The sequence below is a fragment of the Danio rerio genome, chromosome 1 (genome assembly GCF_052040795.2).
Source record: "Danio rerio strain M-AB ecotype USA chromosome 1, GRCz13ab, whole genome shotgun sequence".
NCBI classification, from domain to species: Eukaryota; Metazoa; Chordata; class Actinopteri; order Cypriniformes; family Danionidae; genus Danio; species Danio rerio.
In genome coordinates this window covers 38431237-38453106 of record NC_141021.1, presented here as the reverse complement: position 1 = coordinate 38453106, position 21870 = coordinate 38431237, and the positions used below count along the sequence as shown (strand labels likewise).

Sequence of the window (21870 nt, the reverse complement as noted above, 5' to 3'; positions counted from 1 at the left end):
ACAGCAAAAAGACAGATTTCACCATGTAGAAGAAAGATAGTCCTCCACATGAAGTGAAAGCACAGCCATTTGACCATTTCTAGCATCACACAAACACACAAGCCTGCATCTTTCCAGAAGCCTCTTCAGGGGCAGCACTGATTCTCTCTCTTTCTCTCTCTCTCTCTGGCTGAGCTGAGCTGAGTGTTGCATCATGATGTGCTGAATTATTGAGAGGCTGTTCGGCCACTGGTCTGGGATCAGCTCTCCCTTGTCTCTTTGCGGGCTGCGGTTGCTCTGGACCTCTTTGAAGCGGCTGAACTCTTCACCTCGTGTCTAAGCGGGTCATCCTTTCTGTCGGGCCAAAGGAGACGTAGTGCAGAATGACAACCTCGTTCTCTATCCTCCTCCACCTCCGTCTCACCCTCGCTACTTCTTTCTTCCTCTTCATCTCTAGATCTTCCGTCTCTGCGTCTGCTCCTTTGTTTTTATACCGCACATGTTGTCTATGTATTGCTCAGAAAAGACTACTTATTTATTTTTAAAAATGTATATTATATGTAGGTAGATATTTATGTGAAGCTGCACATATATATTAGAGATGTCAATCGATTCAAATATTTCAATTGCATGAGTTAACGTGACTAATCGGAAATTAATGTGCACATTTTATCTGGTCTAAATGTAAAATGTTTATAATCTTGCATTTTGAAACTGCATAATAACAACATCAGGGCCTTTTACATGCACACAATGAAAAAAAAAAACTAAAATAATACATTGTTTCGTGGGCATGCACCAATTGGAGACAGATCAGGACTGCAGGCAGGCCAGTCAAGTAATGATAATTTCACATTTTATTGAAATAATTTTCTCACATATTTGTTGGCAAACAAATATAACATTGTTTGATGGGGATGCACCAATTGGGGACAGGTCGGGACTGCAGGGAGGCCAGTCAAGTAATAATGATTTCAAATTTAATTTTAATAACGTTCTCAAATATTTGTTGGCAAACAAATATAACACTGTTTGATAGGGATCTACCAATTGGGACAGGTCAGGATTGCAGCCATGCTGTCACGTAATAATAATTTGAGATTTCATTTAATTAATTTTCTCACATATTTGTTGTCAAACTGGCTATTATTGCACATGTTTGCTCTGAAGTACCAGACCTGCTTTGGGTGCTGCTTTTGTACCAAATCATAATTACAATCACCTGTTTTAAATCACATAATTATTTAACTGATTTATCTTATCATTACTTGCCATAAACTGCTCCTGTCCCAACTTTTTTGAAATGTGAGGAACACATTAAATAATGTTCAGGCTCTATTGCCTGTAAAGAAAGTCAAAATAAGTTTAGAAATCATCACTTTCTTTTTATTAATTTGCTTCTCCCATACTGTCCCAACTTTTTTTCTGATTTGGGGTTGTATATGTGTATGTGTGTGTATATTATGTGCTTTCTGTTTATCATTGAGACCAGTAGCTATAAGTTCAAATGAAGTTAATTTACTAAGAAATATTTACAAATATTAATAATAAATGTATTATAATCACATTTGACATCATTATAAAACGTTGGTAGTAGATAAACAGATATTGTATTTAATTTTCTTTTTTTATCTTTATTTACTGTCTCTGCTTCCCCCTCCTTTTCCCTATTTGCATTTCTTCTGTGTGCATTGATTCCCTTTCTTCCTCTTTGTCTCTATGTCTCACCTTCAATTTCATATTCTCAGGCTACTGTACGGTGCATCAAAGTGCATGTGACAACTAGGGTTTGCATGTGTTGAATGACTAATGCACTGAGGCTGTCAGATTGTTTAGTATGCCAAACGGATGCGGTGGGAACGATGGTTGATTCATGCCTTCATTGTCTAAATGAGGGTGATGAAGTTTGCTACGCATGCCTTTGTCACCAACCTTCATCTGCTTTTTATATGTCGCCTCTGAGACGTTTGACATAGAATTACTGGTGGGTGAATGCTGGCACATAAGATAATTATAGGGAGTTGATATGAAATCCTTTTGTCAAGTTGGCATGTAGTGTGGTTTGACATGATATACACGGTCTGTAACTATTTTTAGCACATTGTATAGATGTTCATTCATTAATTTCGCCAAAATATAGTGATTGACAGACGTAAAAAAATTATTTTGAATATACGATTGTCCTTGCACACAAGTTTATATTTGTATTTTTGTTAACCTTTGTGCTGAACTAGTCTTAGTCGGTATTTAAACATGGAATGTTTCAAAATCAATGCATATTTTAAATCTACCTTGCATATTTTAAATCTATTTTAAATATACCTTTTAAATCACTCAGAGCTTTTACATGCATGTTGTTAAAAAAAAACTTTCTTAGAGGTGCCATGTATTGAATATCTGAATATACCTTGTCATAGCTGAATAATGAAGAGTTCAGTGCATGGAAATGACATTCTGTGCGCCTCAAACACCATCGTTTCCTTCTAGAGTGAAAGATCTTGGTGAAAAACAGGCCAATTGAATGAAAATACAGACTCTGACGATCCACACAGAATGATTAACATGCATGCCTCAGGCAGTGTGTTTGATTGGTTACAATGTTTACTAATGAAATTACAACAATGATAATTCTTTCCCCCTTACTTAATCTTTTTTTATCTTAGCTTGTATAATATTTAAAGTGTATGCTGGACTCTTATTTTGAAGACAGCATTATAGACCAGCATTATAGAGCTCTCAGGAAACTCAAACAGGCATAGAGCATCTAATCAGTGCTCGTCATCAGAATGCTAAATTTGGGAAATATAGATTATACTTTTATTCAGCACTTTCTAAAGAGGCTAGATCTGCTAATAAATAAGATTTGTTTACCTGTATCTTTTCTTAATTTAACGTGTATTTTTCAAAATTTGTACGTATGTTTGTAATGAGGCAATGAACACATGTTAAAGGCTGAATATATAAGCGTTTAATGCATGTTAACTTATTGTGTCATTAACTCTCAGCATGCTCACTTGTAAGAAAAAGGGCAATGGCTTCAAAAGACATATTTCCTACATGAAAGCTTCTCTCAGTGATGTTTTTTTTAACACATTTTGGGAGGAGCACGCACTGATGTTTTAGCAATTCTATACGTCATTGACAATCATTCTATTATCCAATCAGTATTAGACCAAACCCCTGTAAATACCAAAAGCTGTCCTACCTATCTTTAGCATGAATTTAGCATCCCTCCACCACCCCGACACCTCACCTCTTAAACATTATCTACCTGGAGGGGAACGTTCTGGAGCCGGGCTAGACACTTTGCTCGAACCCCAACTTCTATCTATTCCCCGATAAGGGGATTAACATGAGTTGGGGTGTCTTCCCCGAGTTCTAAGCTCTCACCCTGGACAGCACACCAAATATGCTTTATTCTTAAACATCTGTAAGTGTGAACTCGTGAAATAATATATATATGCAAAGATGCAAAGGAGGATGGACAATCTAAGTATAGATGTGCTACATTTAACAACTGTAGCCAATAACAATCACGCTGATTAATTCAAAAGTGTACAGTAAATAATATAACAAAAAACGTGAGAATTTAAGAATTTAATAGGCTTCAGACATTTTAAATACAAATTGACCAAGGTCTGGGTTAAAGCTTTGTGAACTGCTTTGAAATGTGCATTTTTATTCGATGCTTGACGTAATCTCAACCGAAACATGAATAGAGGGGGAAGAAGATAGTGTAGCTCCTCCCCTTTTTTTGAAAACCAGCCAATAGTGTATTGTTTTGTTTAAGTGCATCAAATGTGAATTATCTTAAAGGGGGGCGGGGCATATCATAAAATTAGAGAGCATTTGATTAATCACGATTTGATGAGAAACTGAAGTATGAGGTGACATGAATAAAACTGTTGATCACATTTAAGTGACAAACTGCAAGCTTTACATGTTTATACATTCATCAACCACTTTAAGTACACCTTACTAGTATCGGGTTGGACACTCTTTTGCATACAGAACTACCTTAATCTTTTGTGGGATAGTTTCAACAAGGTACTGAAGATATTCCTCAGAGATTTTGGTCTCTTTTGACATGGTAGCATCACACAGTTTCTGCAGATTTGGTTGGCTGCACATCCATGATGCGAATCTCCCGTTCCACCACATCCCAAAGGTGCTCTGTTGGATTGAGACCTGGTGACTGTGGCGGCTATTTGAGTACAGTGAACTCATTGTCATGTTCAAAAAACCAGTCTGAGATGATTCATGCTTTATGACATGGTACATCCTCCTGCTGGAAGTAGCCATCAGAAGATGGGTACACTGTGGTCATAAAGGGATAGACATGGTCAGCAACAATACTCAGGTAGGCTGTGGTGTTGACACGATGGTCAATTGGAACGAATGGGCCCAAGGTGTGCCAAGAAAATATACACCACCACCAGCCTGAACCGTTGATTCAAGGCAGGATGGATCCATGCTTTTATGTTGTTTCTATATGTTGTTAATTCTGACCCTACCATCTGAATACGCAGCAGAGACTCATCAGACCAGGCAACCTTTTTTCAATCTTCTATTGTCCAATTTTGGTGAGCATTTGTGAAGTGCAGCCTCAGTTTCCTGTTCTTAGGCCATGTCCACACTAATGCGTTTTCATTTGAAAACGCATATTTTTGTCTCCGTTTTGCCCTTCCATCCACACTGAAACGCGTTTTTAGGAAACAAAAACGTATCTTTTTGAAAACGCTCTCCAAAGTGGATAAATTTGAAAACGCCTTTTTCGTGTCGTAGTGTAGACTGTGAAAACGGAGTCTTTCGAAAACGATGACGCGTTTTTTGTCATGTGACACTCAGTCATGTTACTAATTCGTTTACTTTATTTTCGTTGTGATTATGATTTTAGTGATGTCATCCTTACTGTGAGGGTAAGGATACTGTTCTTTAAAGCGGTCCAGTATATCGGCGTATTTGTTTTGGCACGTCTCCCAGTCTACATTTCCACTCTCTTTTGCAACTTTGTATTCATGTGTTACTCGAAGCAGCAACTCTACTTCATTGTCAGTCCATTTAAAAAACTCTGTGCTTTTCCTTGACATTTTGCCGCAACGTTTCAAAGAGCCGGAAAGAAAATAAACGTCAGCCGGAAATGACGTTTCACGCATGCGCAGTACAGGTTGAAAGCATTGGTAGTCGTTTCAGTGTGGATGACAAAGTTTTGGAAAACAAATAGAAACGACAGTGTGGACGTGAAGCGTTTTTAGAGGAAAAAAAAAGTTTTCAAATTTATCCGGATTAGTGTAGACATGGCCTTAGCTGACAGGAGTGGTTGTTTTCTGTTGCTCCCTCAAGGTTGGACTTGATTAAAGATGCTCTTCTGCATACCTCGGTTGTAACGAGTAGTTATTTGAGTTACTGTTGCCTTTTTATCAGCTCGAACCAGTCTGGTCATTCTCCTCTGACCTCTAAAATCAAAAAAACATTTGCGCTCACAGAACTTGACCATGTCTACATGCCTAAATGAATTGAGTTGCTGCCATGTGATTGGCTGATTGAAAATTTGCGTTAATAAGCAGTTGGATAAAGTGGCCAGTCAGATTTATATTAATTTTATTTCTTCTAAACACTACTTGACTCACTGTTTTTGGTGTGCACTAGCTCATAGATATCCTAAAAATGAACAATACTGATATTAACATATAAAAAACTTTATTTTAATTTCATGGAACCTATGAGTTTAAAGGAGATTCTCACAAAACTTTCATCAAAGTTGTCCTGAAACAGTTTTTTTTATCGTAGGACAATTGTGAAAAACATTTTTAATTTACTTTAAATGTTGACTACTGCATGCTTAAACGATTGCAGACTATTTAAATGTGCGATCCTGAAATCATAGAGATTCATTCTGCATTTTGACAGCTGTCGCGTTGCTTCTCAGAGATCTATGGCTTCGTGTTGCTTCTTTTCAAAGGTTTCCCATTTCTCCAAGAATTTAAATCTTCAATTTCAGCATGGTAGCATCTCGGACGTGTCAATGTATGTGAATGTGGCATTAGATTTACATATCTATAGTCCCAGTAGCCCAAGTGCTTTCCGCCGAGCCACAGCTTTGGCGTGTCTGTGCTCTCTGTTTGTTTTTGCTAGTGTAAGACTCCCAGAGCTCACGGGAGAGATTTAACCGTCAGGAATCTTTGATAGAGCAGATGGCTAAACAGATAGTTGCCACTGGTCAGCCTCGGTTTAACCTCCCTACATCAGTGCACTTTCAGCGTGTTTGTTTGTATTTTCCTCTCTGTATTTGCCCATTTATTTACTCATGATAATTATGCATATCCAACACACCGGCTATTTTAGATGCTTTCAAAACACTGCCGATTAGGGCTGTGCTCTCTTCCTCATAGTGACCCGCTCTTTCTATGTTCAAATGCATTTGAAAGCAGTTTCTGACGTCAGTGAACCCAAGGCGAGAGTGCATCACTGTGTGTGTGTTGTGAGACTGCGTGTCCCCTAAATGACCCCAGTCCTCAATCTGGCTCCAGGCACTTTATTAGGGATTAACAGGCTAGTGGTTGTCAGTGTCCCCGTGTGCCATTGCCTCCTCCAGCTCCTGACACCTGGGCACACCACTGACCCCAACCCCCCCCCATACACACACGCTTACACATGCTCAGACACTGTAAACATACACTGTACTCGCACACAATCTAGGTCAGAGCCAGACAACAGCACTCTGGCAGACCCTGCCCAATAGCGCTCGCTGTTACTGGGAGGGGTGGAGGTCACTCGGCCTACCCACAATCTCCCGTTCCCTCGTCTCAGGCCAGACAAAATTCATGATTATGCCCCCTTTGCCCCCCTTTCCCAGCTGTCTGATCGAGCCTGGTTTAACCTGAGAAGCATATGCCATCTACCGCTCAGCTCTACATACTGACAGACGTCTGATCTGATAAGAGGAACGGGATAAACCTTTTCATACCCTCCATTTTTTCCCCACCCAAATTAAATGTAGGAAACGGAGCTTGTTTTTCTGTATCAGTGGGTTTGCAGGAGCTGGTTTTCATTAAAAGAACTGTAAAGTTCCTATGAGCTCATTGACTGACTGTCTTGTTTGTCCTGTCATGTCACTTGTGTGTTTTTTAGGCTAAACCGTAGAACGTTCTGCCTTCATTGTCCTGTGCTTCTTTTTCCGTTGCACTTTTTGACTGCAAGTTTAAATGTCATAGCCAAAGTTTGACATTTGGTTGATCGGCACTGCTCATTTTCTTCATTTTTTTTTAAAGATACTGGAAATTGATTGTATTTGATGCAGGGTTTTGAGGTTTTATGAACTCTTTTTAGCTTTGGCTTAACCTACAGCTGTGAGAAAGAAAAAAACACACACATTCTGAGTCATTTTGATCAGATTTCAAACCTGTTTTTAAGCCAAATTATAGACATCTGCTTCAACTTTAACCGCCTTTAGTAAAAGCCTTATCTCAATGATGCCCTTGTTTCTGTGGCAGTTAAAAACTCAAATGAGTCACAAAGTAGAACACCAGACTCAAATTTAAATATGTTGCACATGACATGGAGTTGATCTCTAGTGCTTTCTTGGGTAGGAGACTTATAGGTCACTAAAACTTGCTTCTTGCTTATCATTTAGAAAATTGTAGTGATTACCAGGACATCAATGTGCGAATTTAAGGGTGTTCGATAGCCAAATTATGAATAGTTTTAGATAATACATATTGTACCTAGCATTGGCTTAGGCTCTTTTTCATGTGTATGTGGAAGTGTTTGCACATTGTCTATCAGATGAAAAGCAGTAAAAATAAAAATAAAGTTGTTTTAAATTTTTGCTTCACTATATGAGAATAAACATTGGTCAAACGTTACAATAAGGTTCATTAGGTAATGATAATTAATTCATTTACTAACATGTTAACGTTAGTTAATGAAAATACAGTAGTTCATTGTTAGTTCATGTTAACTCATGGTGCATTAACTAATGTTAACAAGCATGGGCATGGATGTAAATAATGCATTAGTAAATGTTTAATTATGATTAATAAATGCTGTACATGTGTTGTTCATGATTAGTTCATGTTAGTAAATGCATTAACTAATGAACCTTATTGTAAAGTGTTACCTAAACATTTTTGGTTGTTGTTATTCAGCATTTTGCGATTGCCTTTAAAAACTGTTTAGCCGTTTTATTGTTTTTTAAATATTTTGGTTTTACCAAACAAATGTGGCTTTGGGGATTAAAATGCTTAATTTTTATATAAAACAATTTTATAAAACCTTTGAACATTAGTGTACAAGAATGTATCTAAAAATCTCTCATTAGGATACCTAAGTTCATGAGTTATAAAACGTCTATCTTCAGTATGCAATGCTAATGTGTTGCATGCACAGCTAGTGTTTTTCAGCCAATGATGAACTTCCGGTTAGAGCTTTATGTGACTATTTTCAATTTTATAAGGTTCCTTTTACAGCATCGATGTTGTAAAGTAATTAAAATACATTCAGTTGAAAAAAGAGTTCAGCATTTGTTTGGTTGTTAAAGCGTAATAAGAGACGAACGACCGTTTAAACCCCGGAGCCGTCATTAGAGGCAGGCTAGTGCAGAAATTCAATTGAAAATACTGATGTAACGTTAATTTTCATATTTTAAAGACATGGTGTGGAAAAATATAATTTAATGCAGTGCTTCTTGTTTGGTCTGAGACTCACTTTATATCGTATGCCAGCCAGGGAGTGAAGATCGCTGTTTTTTTTTTAAAGAAATCAGATCTTAAATGTATCAATTTTGTATGGGATGACAATTAACCGGAAGCCCTGGGGCTGGCGGACTGAATTTAAAAGTTTTTGTGCATATACCCAATTAGAATAAGCGCTATGATGGCTACTTGTAAATGAATTAACATATATTTTAATTTGTTTTTTCAGAGAACAACAAAGACGCTTGCGTCCAGAATGTTATTGTGAAGGCGGAGCCTATGGAAGTAGACCCACCCCTTGATCTGGCCTCACCCTCCTCCCATCTACTGGGCTTTAGCACTTCAGGACCATGTGAAAAGAAGGAACCAATGGTCAACCTCCCAGATCATTTGCCCCGCCCCCAGAATGACCTCTTCTCGCAGGACATATCGGTCAAAATGGCCTCCGAGCTGCTTTTCAAACTCTCTGGTAAGCAATAAGAAACAGCAGATTATTTGTTTGAAAGAAAAATATCTCTCTGTGAAGAGAGTCTTTAGGTTGTCATGTTTTCAGAGCGCTGCACTGACACACTAGAGAGTGGAGGGATATTTGTGGCGTTAAATGATGGCAGGATTGAGCTTTTCTTCCAAGAGCGTTCTGAGGATTAGCAGAGACAAACCTGCCCCCAGCACTCCTCGCTGCCAGCCACGGCTCTCTTTAAATGCCATCTAGCACCTCGGAAGCTGATCATAAAAAAACCTGCACCCCCACACAATTTGTTGTATGTGTGTGTATGTATATATATATATATATATATATATATATATATATATATATATATATATATATATATATATATATATATATATAAACTATTTATATATATATATATATATATATATATATATATATATATATATATATATATAAACTATTTATATATATATATATATATATATATATATATATATATAAACTATTTATATATATATATATATATATATATATATATATATATATATATATATATATATATATGTGTGTGTGTGTGTGTGTGTGTGTGTGTGTGTGTGTGTGTGTGTGTTTACATGTATACTACATACATACATACACACACATACCAAAACCACACACAACCCATTCACACCTTTTCACCTTCCCCCACCCAATGGAAGTGATGTGTAGCTGCACAGTGTATATGTATAACCCCTCAACCCTCGACTCCCTCAGATTGTTCTCAAACATTCTGGCTCAAGCACACTCGGTTGCACACACTTCCCTTGTCTCTCTCTCTCCCTCTTGCTCCTGTGCAGCATCGTCATGGCAACGCAGAGAGCCCTTCCATCCTCTGTGAGCCGTGTGACCGAAAGGGTGTCAGGGAGAGGGGGCTTAGGAAGTGCCACCCAGGGAGCAAGGTTATTACCAGACCACCAGAAGAGAGAAAGACAGGCAGATAGACAGAAAGACTTGATACACTTTTCTCTTTGACCTCCGTTTCCTAATATTTTTAAATGCAACTTGGCAAAACATGATTTAAAAAATAGAAGCCCTGCAATCCCTGCTGAAATATGCATGCATGGCAAATTTATTTCTTATTCAGTATTTTTGTCCTGTTTTCCATTCTCGAAGAATATAACCTGTTTTTACTGGATTCTGATATTGATTGAATTGTATTTTTATTACATATTTTAAGCATAAACCCTTCAATATTTCCTTGGACTGGTTTATCTGGTTTAGCAATTCATTAGCAGTTCATTTTATGACTAAAGAATACATTTAGTTTTTTCAATTATTGGAGTATAAATGGGCTGAACCTGACTCTCGGGAATGGATTGTCAATTTTACTATTGTTTTGTTCTGTTACACTCATAAAAACAGGATTTTTAACCCAAATTTAGGCTAAATATAGACAAGTGTGAGAAAGAAAAGCCTTAATTTGAATAACACAATAATACGATTAAGGTGTTTACATGAGTTGCTTTTTAAAGAGCCCATATTATACATGAAATAGGGTCATATCCTGGTTGTAAGGGTCTCCAACAACAGTCTAATATGCATGCAAGGTCAAAAAACACTTTCATGGTCTTATAATCTGCATTTATTTTTACCTAATTATCCCAGCGACTCCTGTATGAATCGTCCAGTGATTCATTTGTTCCCAAACCCCTCCTTAGCGCGGAGCTAATCTGCGCTGATTGGACCGATGACAGTCTGTCGCGATTGGTCGACTGCCTTCAGTGAGAGAGGGAAATGGCCAATAGCTAATCAGCAATTTAAAAAGTAATCACAGTTCATACACGCTCGATAATGTAGGCGTGGATTTTAGCTGCCACACTATGGCGAGTGGATAGTGCCACGGATAACCGAACGAAGGAGACAGTCGTGTACTCGCCATACCACACACACACAAAAACACACACACACCTCCGGATGACAACGCTCCCGCTTCCGCCCGCACCCGCCAGGTTTTAGCCTGAGAACCCGCTCCGTTTTCTGCCCGCCGCGCCCGGTCCCGCTAGAGCGGAGAACACAACCAAAAATCACCCAGTAAACACACACACACAGCACAAAGCACACAAAACTCGTTCGTTCGTTCGCTCTCTCTCTCTCTCTCTCTCTCTCTCTCTCTCTCGCTCTCTCTCATACGCGCGCACTAACACACACACAAGCACCACGCAGACTCTCTCTTTCTAATTCGCATAGCAATATCCGTGATATTGCTAGACAGCCCGCTCCCGTCCCAAATTAAACCCGTTACCGACCGCTCCTGCGATTTATTCGGAAATTTATTCCCGCGGCTGTCCCCGCGCCAGATTTCTGCGGCGCGGGAATAAATTTCCGAATAAATCGCGGGAGCAGAACTCTAGCACGGAGCTCCATAAACAAACAGCACGCGTCGCGTTTTTAACGTGACTTTGCACGCGATAAGAGAATATATCCAGTTAACCTGATACAGTACACGCGGTTACAAGTAACAAATCACAACTAAATACATTTGCAAGCCAGAGTCAACGAGGCAACAACTTTAACCGCACGTACTTACACTTGAGAAATGGAAGAAACCCATCCTGACGTCCATCAGTTACTCTTTACTGATCCTTCCTTTAACAAACTCAGATGAAGTATTCTTTGTAGGATGTAGGATGTAGAGTAATCGACCGGCATGTTTGTGTGCGTGTGTTTGTGGGTGTGCGTGTGTTTGTGGGTGTGTGTGTGTGTCTGGGTTTCTGCGTCAGAGGGCGGGGCCTCAGGTTTGAAATCTCCCGGGTTTGCGCGTGCACGTGAATAACTTGGTTTCGTTCGTACGTCATGGCGAAACACCTAATGAGTCGGTATCAAGGCGACTCGTTTGAAGCACTATGAGTCGACTCTTTTATAGATGAATCAACCGTTTCAAACACTGTATTCTTACAGATTTAAGCCTTAGCTGGATACTTCACTTCACTTAGAGCTGTGTTACACACTACATGGAGGGGAATTTTCAAAAACCCATAATATGGGCTCTTTAAATGATCTGTTCATGATCCCGTTTTACATGTTATAGCATATAATTTGATTAACATCATTGCGTCACCAAGCTATCCACATTTCCTTCGGAGTTTCATATAGTTTCGGGTGTTTAGTTTTTAATTTGTTGACTTTAACTGCAGTTCAGCACTTTCAATTTTAATTCAGGAACATTTCATGAATGCCACCGTGACAAACGAGATATAAGATGCAAACTTATATCAACTGCTGGAAGATTGTAATTTTTACAGAATTTTATACTGCACGCTGTATGGACAAAAAATGTAAATAAACTCAATGTTCTCTTTGCCCTTTGTTTTTCAGTATTTTAAAATGCATTTTGGTTAAAAAGAAAATCTGAAAACAGATCTTAAATATGCATGTTGTAATGTGAAGTGGGACACTGAAAAAGGGGTGCGGATACAAACGCAGGTTTATTTAGCACAGAGGTTAGGAACCTTTTTTCAGCAAAGAGCCATTTCTGAATTTCTTTGGCAAATGCATTTTTTAAAGAGCCATTGGGGATATACAAGCATCACATGTCAAGCAAGTCCATGTTTTAAAAAAGGATAATTTATAGAATTTTTTTTTTCTATTCGCCATCAACACCAAGGTGATCATAGAAATGGAAGTTGCATAATCTTTTTTGGTGTCAGATTTAAGTTTATCCACAGCGCTGCACATGGGCATTGAAATGCCCTTTTATTTTTATTCTTATTCATTTTGCAGTAAAATATACAATAAAAAAGTCATTTTAATTGTATTTTCAACAGGAAATTATAATTATTATAATAGATTTTTTTTTTTTTTATTGAAGGGAGACAGCTGGCCATAGAGCCGCATATTTTTGGTCAAAGAGCCACATGTGGCTCCAGAGCCACAGATTCCCTACCCCTGATTTAGCAGAATGGTCAGGCAAGCAATGGTCAACACAGGGGCAAACAGATAACCTCAGGAAATCCAGAGTCGTAGTCAAATACACAGGCAAATGGTCAAAAGGCAGGCAGCAGTCAATGTGAATAAACAAAAAAAAAAGCAAAGATTTTCCGCATCTGGTGTGAAAGCAGCATAATAGGATATATATGGAGCTAGTGTTTCTTCCCATAAACTTACGGTGAATGGTTAATGTGACTTTTTTCCATTTTATACGGTTCCTTTTATAGCATTGATGTTGTAATGTAATAAAAATACAACCAGTTAAATAGACTTTGGCATTCATTTAGTTGCTCAAGCGTAAAACGAGACAAAATCCATTTACTCGCACTCAATCGTCAGAATCGGCAGGCTAGCGCTGAATCTCCATTGAATATACTAGGGTAAAATAAATGTTCATATTTTAAAGACATGGCAAGAAAAATGTAATTTAATTCAGTGCTTCTTGTACTTTATACCGGATTACACTCAGCCAGTAGAATGTAGAATGCTGATTTTTAAAGAAAACAAACCTTAAGCCCGTCTATTTTGGCATACAGTTCACCAGAAGCGCTTCACCCAGGTTACTGACAAATTAAAAGTCCTTTAGCATACTTCGACATATACCCTATTAATAGAGACTTGGAGCAGGTGTGTGTGTTGCATGACTGAAACATGTAGTCTATATATTAGCAGATTTGTTGTCCATTAGCTATCTACACAGGCTGGATTGCTGGTGATCATGACACATGTATTGCTGTTGTTATATTAATCAATATGTTCCAATTTACGCAAAAATGATCTATTATTGTATTGTCTATATATTAATTATCTATTATCCTTATAGAATATGTGCTGAATTTCTTAACATCTTATTTATATTGTATTTTAAAGCATAAACCCCACAAATGGTTTCTTAGTTTATGCTTAAAACATGAAAAATGAAACGATAGGAAATGCACCCTATATTCTCTTAGTAGTTGAATACGGTTTCAAATAAATTAATCTTGTTTTTACTGGAACAACTGATCTGAAGTTCAAGTTCTGAACTTATTATTTATTTAACACCTAAATAACAGTTAAGAACTAAATAATATAATAGTTTTAAAATATGTATAGGGGAAAAACTATTGGATAAAGTGATATTGGATGGTATACCAGCAAAACAGTATTATTTGTTGAAGACAAGCACTCAAAAATCATATGTAGATTCAGCAACAGTTATTTAGTTTTTCTCATCAGGCATGGATTGATGGTCACTGTTACTCGTGATTAACAGAATTGTGTCTGTTAAGAGAAAAACATTACTACTAACATATGATTTTTTTCAGTTTTGTAAAAACGAGTCCATATTTAACTCAAATTATGTTTTTTTTTTCTCTTTCAGAAAAAGTAAGTAAAGCTAATGAAAACAAAGACAATGCATCATTCGGTATACACAGGTAGGTCTAATGCTTTGCACCTATTACACTGCCAAAAGTTTGCTGCTCACATTTAATAAATCTAATGGTAGCTTATGATTTTCCAGCCCTTTCCTTGATGACCGCTTTAGACAATCACCTTTCAGCACTCGCTCCAAGAGCTCTTCCCCAGCTGAAGCCGGATCTTCAAGCAGGGTTCCCCAGCAAGGTAAGAGTCTCTCCACCACACCAGCCAGGACATTTTACATGCTCACATTCAGCATCTAAAAGTGACACAGTGACTCACCTGTTAATGCAGAATGAGTAACCGCTCATAAATATTTCTAACTGTCTGTGAAACTGAATTTTTCATTATTTATTATCTTTTTTAAGAGTATGTTTTTCTATCCTTTTCATATTTATAACAGCACATCTTAAGATATTTTTTCCTAATAATAAGTTTTGGTGTGAAGAATATTCTAAATAAATTCTGACAATTTTTCCACTGAGGTTAAAATGCATGTGAATCACAAATCCTTGTCTGTTTTGCAGGGCTGCCAAAATAATGTTAATTAACTTAAATATTTTTTAAATATTTAACATAATTAACACAAATTTTTGTCATTTCTTACCTCAATACTACTGTTATGCCTATCTGTTTATTTTTATTTTTATTGCATTTTTGTGCTATTGCTTGTTTATATATTCGGATGTGTTCAGACTTAGAGCGTTTGGTTTTTGATCTGGAATTAATCTATTAGTGCTGTTCATTAAGCCCTGGGTGCACCAAGCCAACACCAAAAAACTAGTGCTATCAAAAACTGACTTTGTTGTCGTTTCACTTCTTCCACATCTGGTCCTGTCTGGACCAAAAAGCTCCGCGTGAACACACCAAAGGACACCTGTGTTCGAAGATCCACACTCACCGGCAACAGTTGCCGGTTTTTTCATTCCACAAAGGGAAACTCACTAAAGAGGGATTCGATATAGGTCTGAGAATCAAATAACCCGTACCATTTGCAAATATTTGAGAAATTCTGCAAAATTACAGCAGGCTTCTATGTGTTCCCTCTTGGCCTTTTGTCACTTTAGTTTCTGTTCTTGCGCTCTGATTTGTTGCTGAATAACCTATCAGAGTGCTCTCTTTTGCCAATGAGTATTATGCCAAGTTTAGACTGCACAATATTCAAAGTAGTGGCATCACAGATGTTTTCACACTGCATGACTATCTGGGGTATTGTTCTGTTGCTGCTTTACCCTGCAAGATGGATTGGCGATAGGGGGTTTCACACCACATGACTTTACAATAGGAGAATAGACACTAGAACTTCTGAAGCAGTCAGAGAGTTTTCAATTTTTGTAGTTTAATAACTCTGAATATATAACATATCTGTAACTCCCTGACATTTTCCAAATATCTGTGTATTTCTTTCTAACATTGTTTTTTTTATTACAAAACAGCAATAAACTGAGGATTTCTACCTTTAATTACCCTATTGGTCAAAATGACTGCATGCTTGTCTGCTACTTTTCGCTGTGACTTTAAATATGCATGGATTTTTTTGCCTAGCACCTTCCTGTTAATATAAACATACCTGTCTGATAGCAAAATCACTAATTTACTTCAGATGTATCTTTCAAAACAGCATATTCTGTGCCGTGAAATAGCTCCTGTTAGAAAGTGAAAATGAAAGGCCCAAGCTTTTGCTGATGTTTTAGTATCTTAACTACATGGTTATAGGCTGATTAGATTAGATAGTATTTTTAGGGTAATGGTGTCATAAAATATGATGACAGTTATTCAAAGCTTAATATTAGTGGTAATAGAAGTTTAGAATGTAAATACGATGTGACAGTATATGTTGTATATATATTTTCATATATAAATTGTATGAAAACGGTCAGAATGACCAGTATGGTAATTCTAATAGTTAAAGAATTTTAGTTCCAGTTATTATAGCTTACTCTCGTGACAGTGTTAACGCAGAATGAAGCGAGTACATCAAAGCCCAGGGTGGCCTATTACAAGTGTTTGACAGTAGCGTCGCCACAAGTTGTGACGCTACCAGCTTAACTACATTTCTCAGTAGCGTGGCGGTAGCGTCGCTACTTTCTTAATCAAATAGCTTTTCAGTATCAAAGCTATTTTATTAGTCAAGTCGCGCAGTAGCATCCACAAAGCTACATTTACCAATCGCGGATCAATAAGTGACGGCACCGACATTCACAGATCTGTGAGGCCAGTGTCTAGCCGATAAAAGTAAATCCATATGATAGCGAGAATTCTTTTTCTTCCTGGTTTACGGTGGTTGACGTGAAATACTGCTACCTCTGGTCAAGAGAAACTTCTATGCTGGAAAGATAACTGAGAGAGAGGACTTATTTCTGAAGCAGGATTTTTCACGACCATACATCGAGAAGTAGATGTTAAGATGCAATAACTTATTTTCTGATGCTGTGCTCAAAGACTACTTTAGTAATTTATAGTAAGTACTACCATAAATGACTGCATTTATGTAGTGTAATTTATTAATGAAGAGTTGTAAATAAATATATATTATGCACAATGCTTATGTCAAAATATTTCCCTTTATATACAATTACTGTAGTATTTTAAATGTGTAACACCTGCTTTTATTGGATTTTTTTTGTTTAAGCTGTTATATACTATAATTTGTTTCTGTTTGTTACAGCATATTATTTACAGTAAATTATTGAACCGAATTATACCTCAAATGTTTCATTGACAGTTTTATTGATCTCTTGATTGGATTTAAGCTGCTTTGATTTAAAAATAAAAAATTGCAAAAATAGCTTAAATGTAGCTAAGCTACTTTTGCCAAGTAACTTTTAGCTTAGCTTGCTACATTTCCCAGAGGGTAGCTGTTAGTGTAGTTAAGCTACATTTTAAGTAGAGTAGCTAATAGCTTAGTTCACTGCATTTTTCAAGTAGCTTGCCTAACTCTGCCAATTACAGACGTTTCTGTTAAGCTTCTGAACACACGGCTATTCAGTTTATGCTGATATGCTCTCTCATTGGCTGCAGCTCGTCACTACATCTGACCACACGTGGGGTCGAGTCGGCTGACGGCTCTGGAATATTCAGCATGCTAGATATTGGATTTCCAACTGCGAGGTGTCGGGGATGCTTCAGCGAGCCTCTTTGATGCGTTGTTCAGTAGTTCACACATAAAGACTGCCGAGCGCCGAGCACCCACAGATTTTTTTTCCCCCATCACAGCCCGATCTGTCGTCGAGCTTATTAACTTCCAAATCGGGCTCAAATCAGGCTTAAAATCCTGTAGAGTGAGTTAGGCTTTAGCAAACAATGTCATCTTTGCATTTAAATTGACACAACTGAGCAAATGACACTAAATAACAGTTCTCATATGCATACATTAAGTCTCATTCACAATCACAATGTGTCATGTGATGATTTAAAAAGCTTTACAACATGTCTTATGAACACACCTTCAGGTAAACTGTTACCAATCATTCTTTAAAACACAAGGTAAAATGTGTCATAACAGTTTTAAAAATCACAAAAACAATGCAAAATAAAACATATACATTTTAATGTCAATTCTCGTAAATATTAGTCTATTTCCCTGCCTCCGCCACTGATGGTCAGATGGTGGTTTGTACATTTTAATGTTGGCCACATTTCACATTCCTTTCAAGGCTACTGTCCACCACCAAGTCATTTTTATGCAGATTTGGCATTCATTTTGGAGCCTGCTCACATCTACATAGATGTATGCATACAAGCTGGCCCTCTCATCTAATACGAGGCTACAGAGGCCCCTCGTGCTCGCACCCAGCTTTGAGACCACTGCACTGGGCAGCTGGCACTCCCTGCCTCCCTCTACTGGCCCCTCTGGCAAAGGGTAATTAGTTTGCGCTCGCCTGGCCCGATTCCCTACACCAGTTAATGAAAAAATGATTGGGTTTTTCGTGTCCAGGGTGCGTGAAAGTTAATTCACTACACACTCAGACATGCGTTCGTTCTTAGGCGCAGACACAAAGCGAACGTACACAAATCACCTAAGAGCGGCCATGACCCTTGCCTACCTTTTTTCATCTCTCTTTCTCTTTCAGATTCCTTCTCTTACTCCATCTTTCTTTGGCATTTTCATTGCTAAGTGTCTGTCACCTTTCGACCCGATGTGGGTAGTGACTCCCACTCCTTAGTTAAGACAAAGAGCTGTAATTCTTTTTATTTTTAACAGCACAATCAGTGGTCGAAAAATAATGAATTGCTCTAAAATAGTTTGTGTTCATGCCAAAGATAAACTAAATCAGTGTTGTATGTTTTTCGTGTGCGTTAGCATGGCCTAGTTCATCGTTTTGTGTATAAATAGCCGATGTTTCTTCTTGGCTGCGTTGCATGAACATAATTGTCAGCTTTTGCTTTTTAATTTTTCTGTTTTTCACTTAATTGCATGAGTTTAATGAAGTTCATTGGGTCTGTGTCATCCTCTGTGCGTGTGTGTGTAACACTGATCTTTGCCTATTGCCCCAAGTCATCTTCAGCATCACTGCAGAGGCTGTCTCATCTCTCTCTAATAACACTAATTAAACCATTAACCACTTCAAGGCAGTGATGTAGATGCTCTAGTGTCTCAATTAAGCATCAGCGGCTTCTTTTCTTTTTTTAAAGAGGCATAAACCTTTGACCCCAAGCTTTACAGTACTATCAGCACACAGAAAATCATGGAAATTAACATAATAATAAAAGTTTCAGCTGCTGTTGTCCACACTGTGAAAAGTATGTTTCACTGACATGACAACAAAGTCAGTGGCATCCAGATAGCTGTAACCTGTTTCTACTTGTATTTCAACATAGGCTCATTCTGAAAACGTCCCCCTATATACATTTCTGAAGATCACAAAGTATGTAGCCAGAAGTATGTATGGCTGCATTTCGTCTTTAAAAGGAACACCACTGGGCGGTACGACCGTTTCTTTTCACGTTTACTAGCTTACCGCTTACCTCCATATGGACAGCTTTTCCGAAGTTACTAATTTGTCCAGTGGCTCGCAGCGTACTGTATGTTGGCGGACTTGAGAAGCAGAGAGTAGTTGACAGCGACAACAGGGTTCGAATCTTGCGAAGAATGATTCCAGAAAGCAGGTAAGACGAAAAAAAGCCAAAAAATAAAATAAAAAAACAAGTAAATAACAGGATGAGAATGTGGTAAAATCTGAAAACGTGGTAAAAAAAAATCCAGTAAGGTAAAATCTAAAAGCATGGTAAAAAAAATTAGGTGAGGGTAAACAGTGGTTGGTCAGTCAGTCGACAGCAGCCTCTGGTAGATTTACACGAGAACAACAGGCTCAAATGGCATTCGCGAGAGAAGTTTGAGATCTCAAAAATCATACACAGCGGCCTCTGGTGGGTCCGCAAAAACAAAAAATTGCAAAAAATCATACCTCCAAGGACGTATTTGGTGCTCTTCGGAAATGTATATTGGGCTACGTCTTCAGAATGAGCCTGGGTGGATCTATTTAGTCTGGGGTGCGTTTCCAAAATGCAAAACTAACAAAGTTTCGCTACGGCTACTTTCATTAATAAATGATATTTTTTTCAATGTGCACTAAGGGAGCAAAATTTTCAATTGCTTTTTCTTTTTTTTTTTTTTACTTAATTGTTTTACAAATTTGTTTTAGAGCAAATTACATCAAATGTGAGCAAGATGGTATTCAGAGTGTGGTATTCAAGTGGATGGCAAGTTGTTTGAAATGAATAGGTCATATTCTGGGAATAGCCGGACGCTATGTTTCTAACTACACGTCTAGAGGTGCAGTTTCAAACACACAATGTTGTGACATAGTTTGCAAATGTTTGCTGTGTTCAGGAAACACAGAAGCGTTGAACTATGCTTGTAAGGATCTTACGATCTTAGTTGGCTAACAATGATTTTGGGAAACTCCCCCCGATCAGCTGATCAGCAATATTACTATTTATTATTTTTACTGTGCAGCACAGTGGTGCAGTGGCTAGCACAATTGCCTCACAGCAAGGTTGCTGAATCAAGCCCTGGCTGGGTCCGTTGTCGTTTATGTGTGGAGTTTGCATGTTCTCCTCGTGTTCGCATTGGTTTCCTCTGGGCTTCTTTCAGAGCGTCACAGATCACAGCATCATCAAATAATTATGCAGAAAAAACAATAGGTTTTATGGGCTGATAAGATCATAAGAAGATGATCAGACCAGCCCAAAAAGTACTTCGGCCCAGCGGGGAAATGTCCGATCTGCCAGATGGCCAGTCCGCCCCTGCTCACACCTGTTTGCGTGGTTTGCTTCAATTTCCCCCATAGTCCAAAGATATGCTGTATATTGGTAAATTGAATAAACTAAATTGGCCGTAGTGGATGTAAGTGTGTTGCCCAGCACAGGTATTTTACAGATAGTTTGTGCAGTCTCAGTGCTAGGTTGTGGCTAAAAGAGCAGCCACAGCATAAAAAACATATGCAAGAGTAATAGGTTCATTCCACTATGGTTCATTTTCTGATATGAATAGTTAGTTCCCTGATAAATGAGGGACAAAACGCGAAAGTGAGTCTTATTCAGTTCAATTCATCTATATTTCTATAGCGCATTTACAATGTAGATTGTGTCAAAGCAGCTTAACATAGAAGTTCTAGTAAATTGAAACTGTGTCAGTCCAGTTTTCAATGCTTTAGTACAGATTTCAGAGTTGAAGTTCAGTTTAGTTCAGTGTATTGTAAATGTCACTGCTGAAAGTCGAAACATTGAAGAGCAATCCCAACGATGCTCACGAGTCTTATTTACTATATTGGAGTATTATTTAAAAGGTCATTTATTCCTGTTGTGAAGATTTACAGAAGACTTTTCATCAGTCTTCAGAACACATGATCTTTCATAATTCTGACAAAATCAGAACTAGAGACAAATGTAAAATGCTAATATCAAGTATACAAGAAATGTATCAACAGGACACTTTTGACCACCTCATTTAAAACAATAGAAAAAACATAGTTGGTTCCTATATAGAAATCTGATATACAGTTTAAAGTCAGAAATATTAGCCCCCCTTTGATTTTTTCTTTTTTTTTTCTTTTTTAAATATTTCCCAAATGATGTTTAACAGAGCATGGAAGCTTCCAGAGTATGTCTGATAATATTTTTTTCTCTTGGAGAAAGTCCTATTTTTTATTTCGGCTAGAATATAAGCAGTTTTAATTAAAAAAAAAAAAAAGAACATTTTAAGGTCAAAATGATTAGCCTCTTTAAGCTTTATTTTGTTTCGATAGTCTACAGAACATTAGAGATGAGTTATTAAAACTATACTGTTTAGAAATGTGTTAAAGAAATCTTCTCTCCGTTAAATAGAAATTGGGAAAAAAATAAACAGGGGGCTAATAATTCTGGCTTCAA

At 37.6% G+C, this 21870-nt stretch overlaps 1 protein-coding gene and 1 long non-coding RNA gene across 13 annotated transcripts in view; one reads left to right on the top strand and one right to left on the bottom strand.

Annotated features, from left to right (window-relative positions):
* The window catches only part of znf827 (zinc finger protein 827), a 789732-nt gene that overhangs the window by 91833 nt on the left and 676029 nt on the right, over window positions 1-21870 (top strand). For 11 of the 12 annotated variants that reach the window (XM_087237333.1, XM_087237339.1, XM_087237338.1 and 8 more), the window contains exons 6-8: window positions 8902-9141; window positions 14459-14513; window positions 14600-14700. In XM_087237333.1, the coding sequence (XP_087093459.1) occupies window positions 8902-9141; window positions 14459-14513; window positions 14600-14700 (396 nt within the window). Of the gene's footprint in view, window positions 1-8901; window positions 9142-14458; window positions 14514-14599; window positions 16447-21870 lie in introns of all 12 variants that reach the window. The other variant, XR_015476686.1, reaches the window with a different exon arrangement.
* The window catches only part of LOC141386123 (uncharacterized), a 92560-nt gene that overhangs the window by 25600 nt on the left and 45090 nt on the right, over window positions 1-21870 (bottom strand). The window lies entirely within an intron of this gene.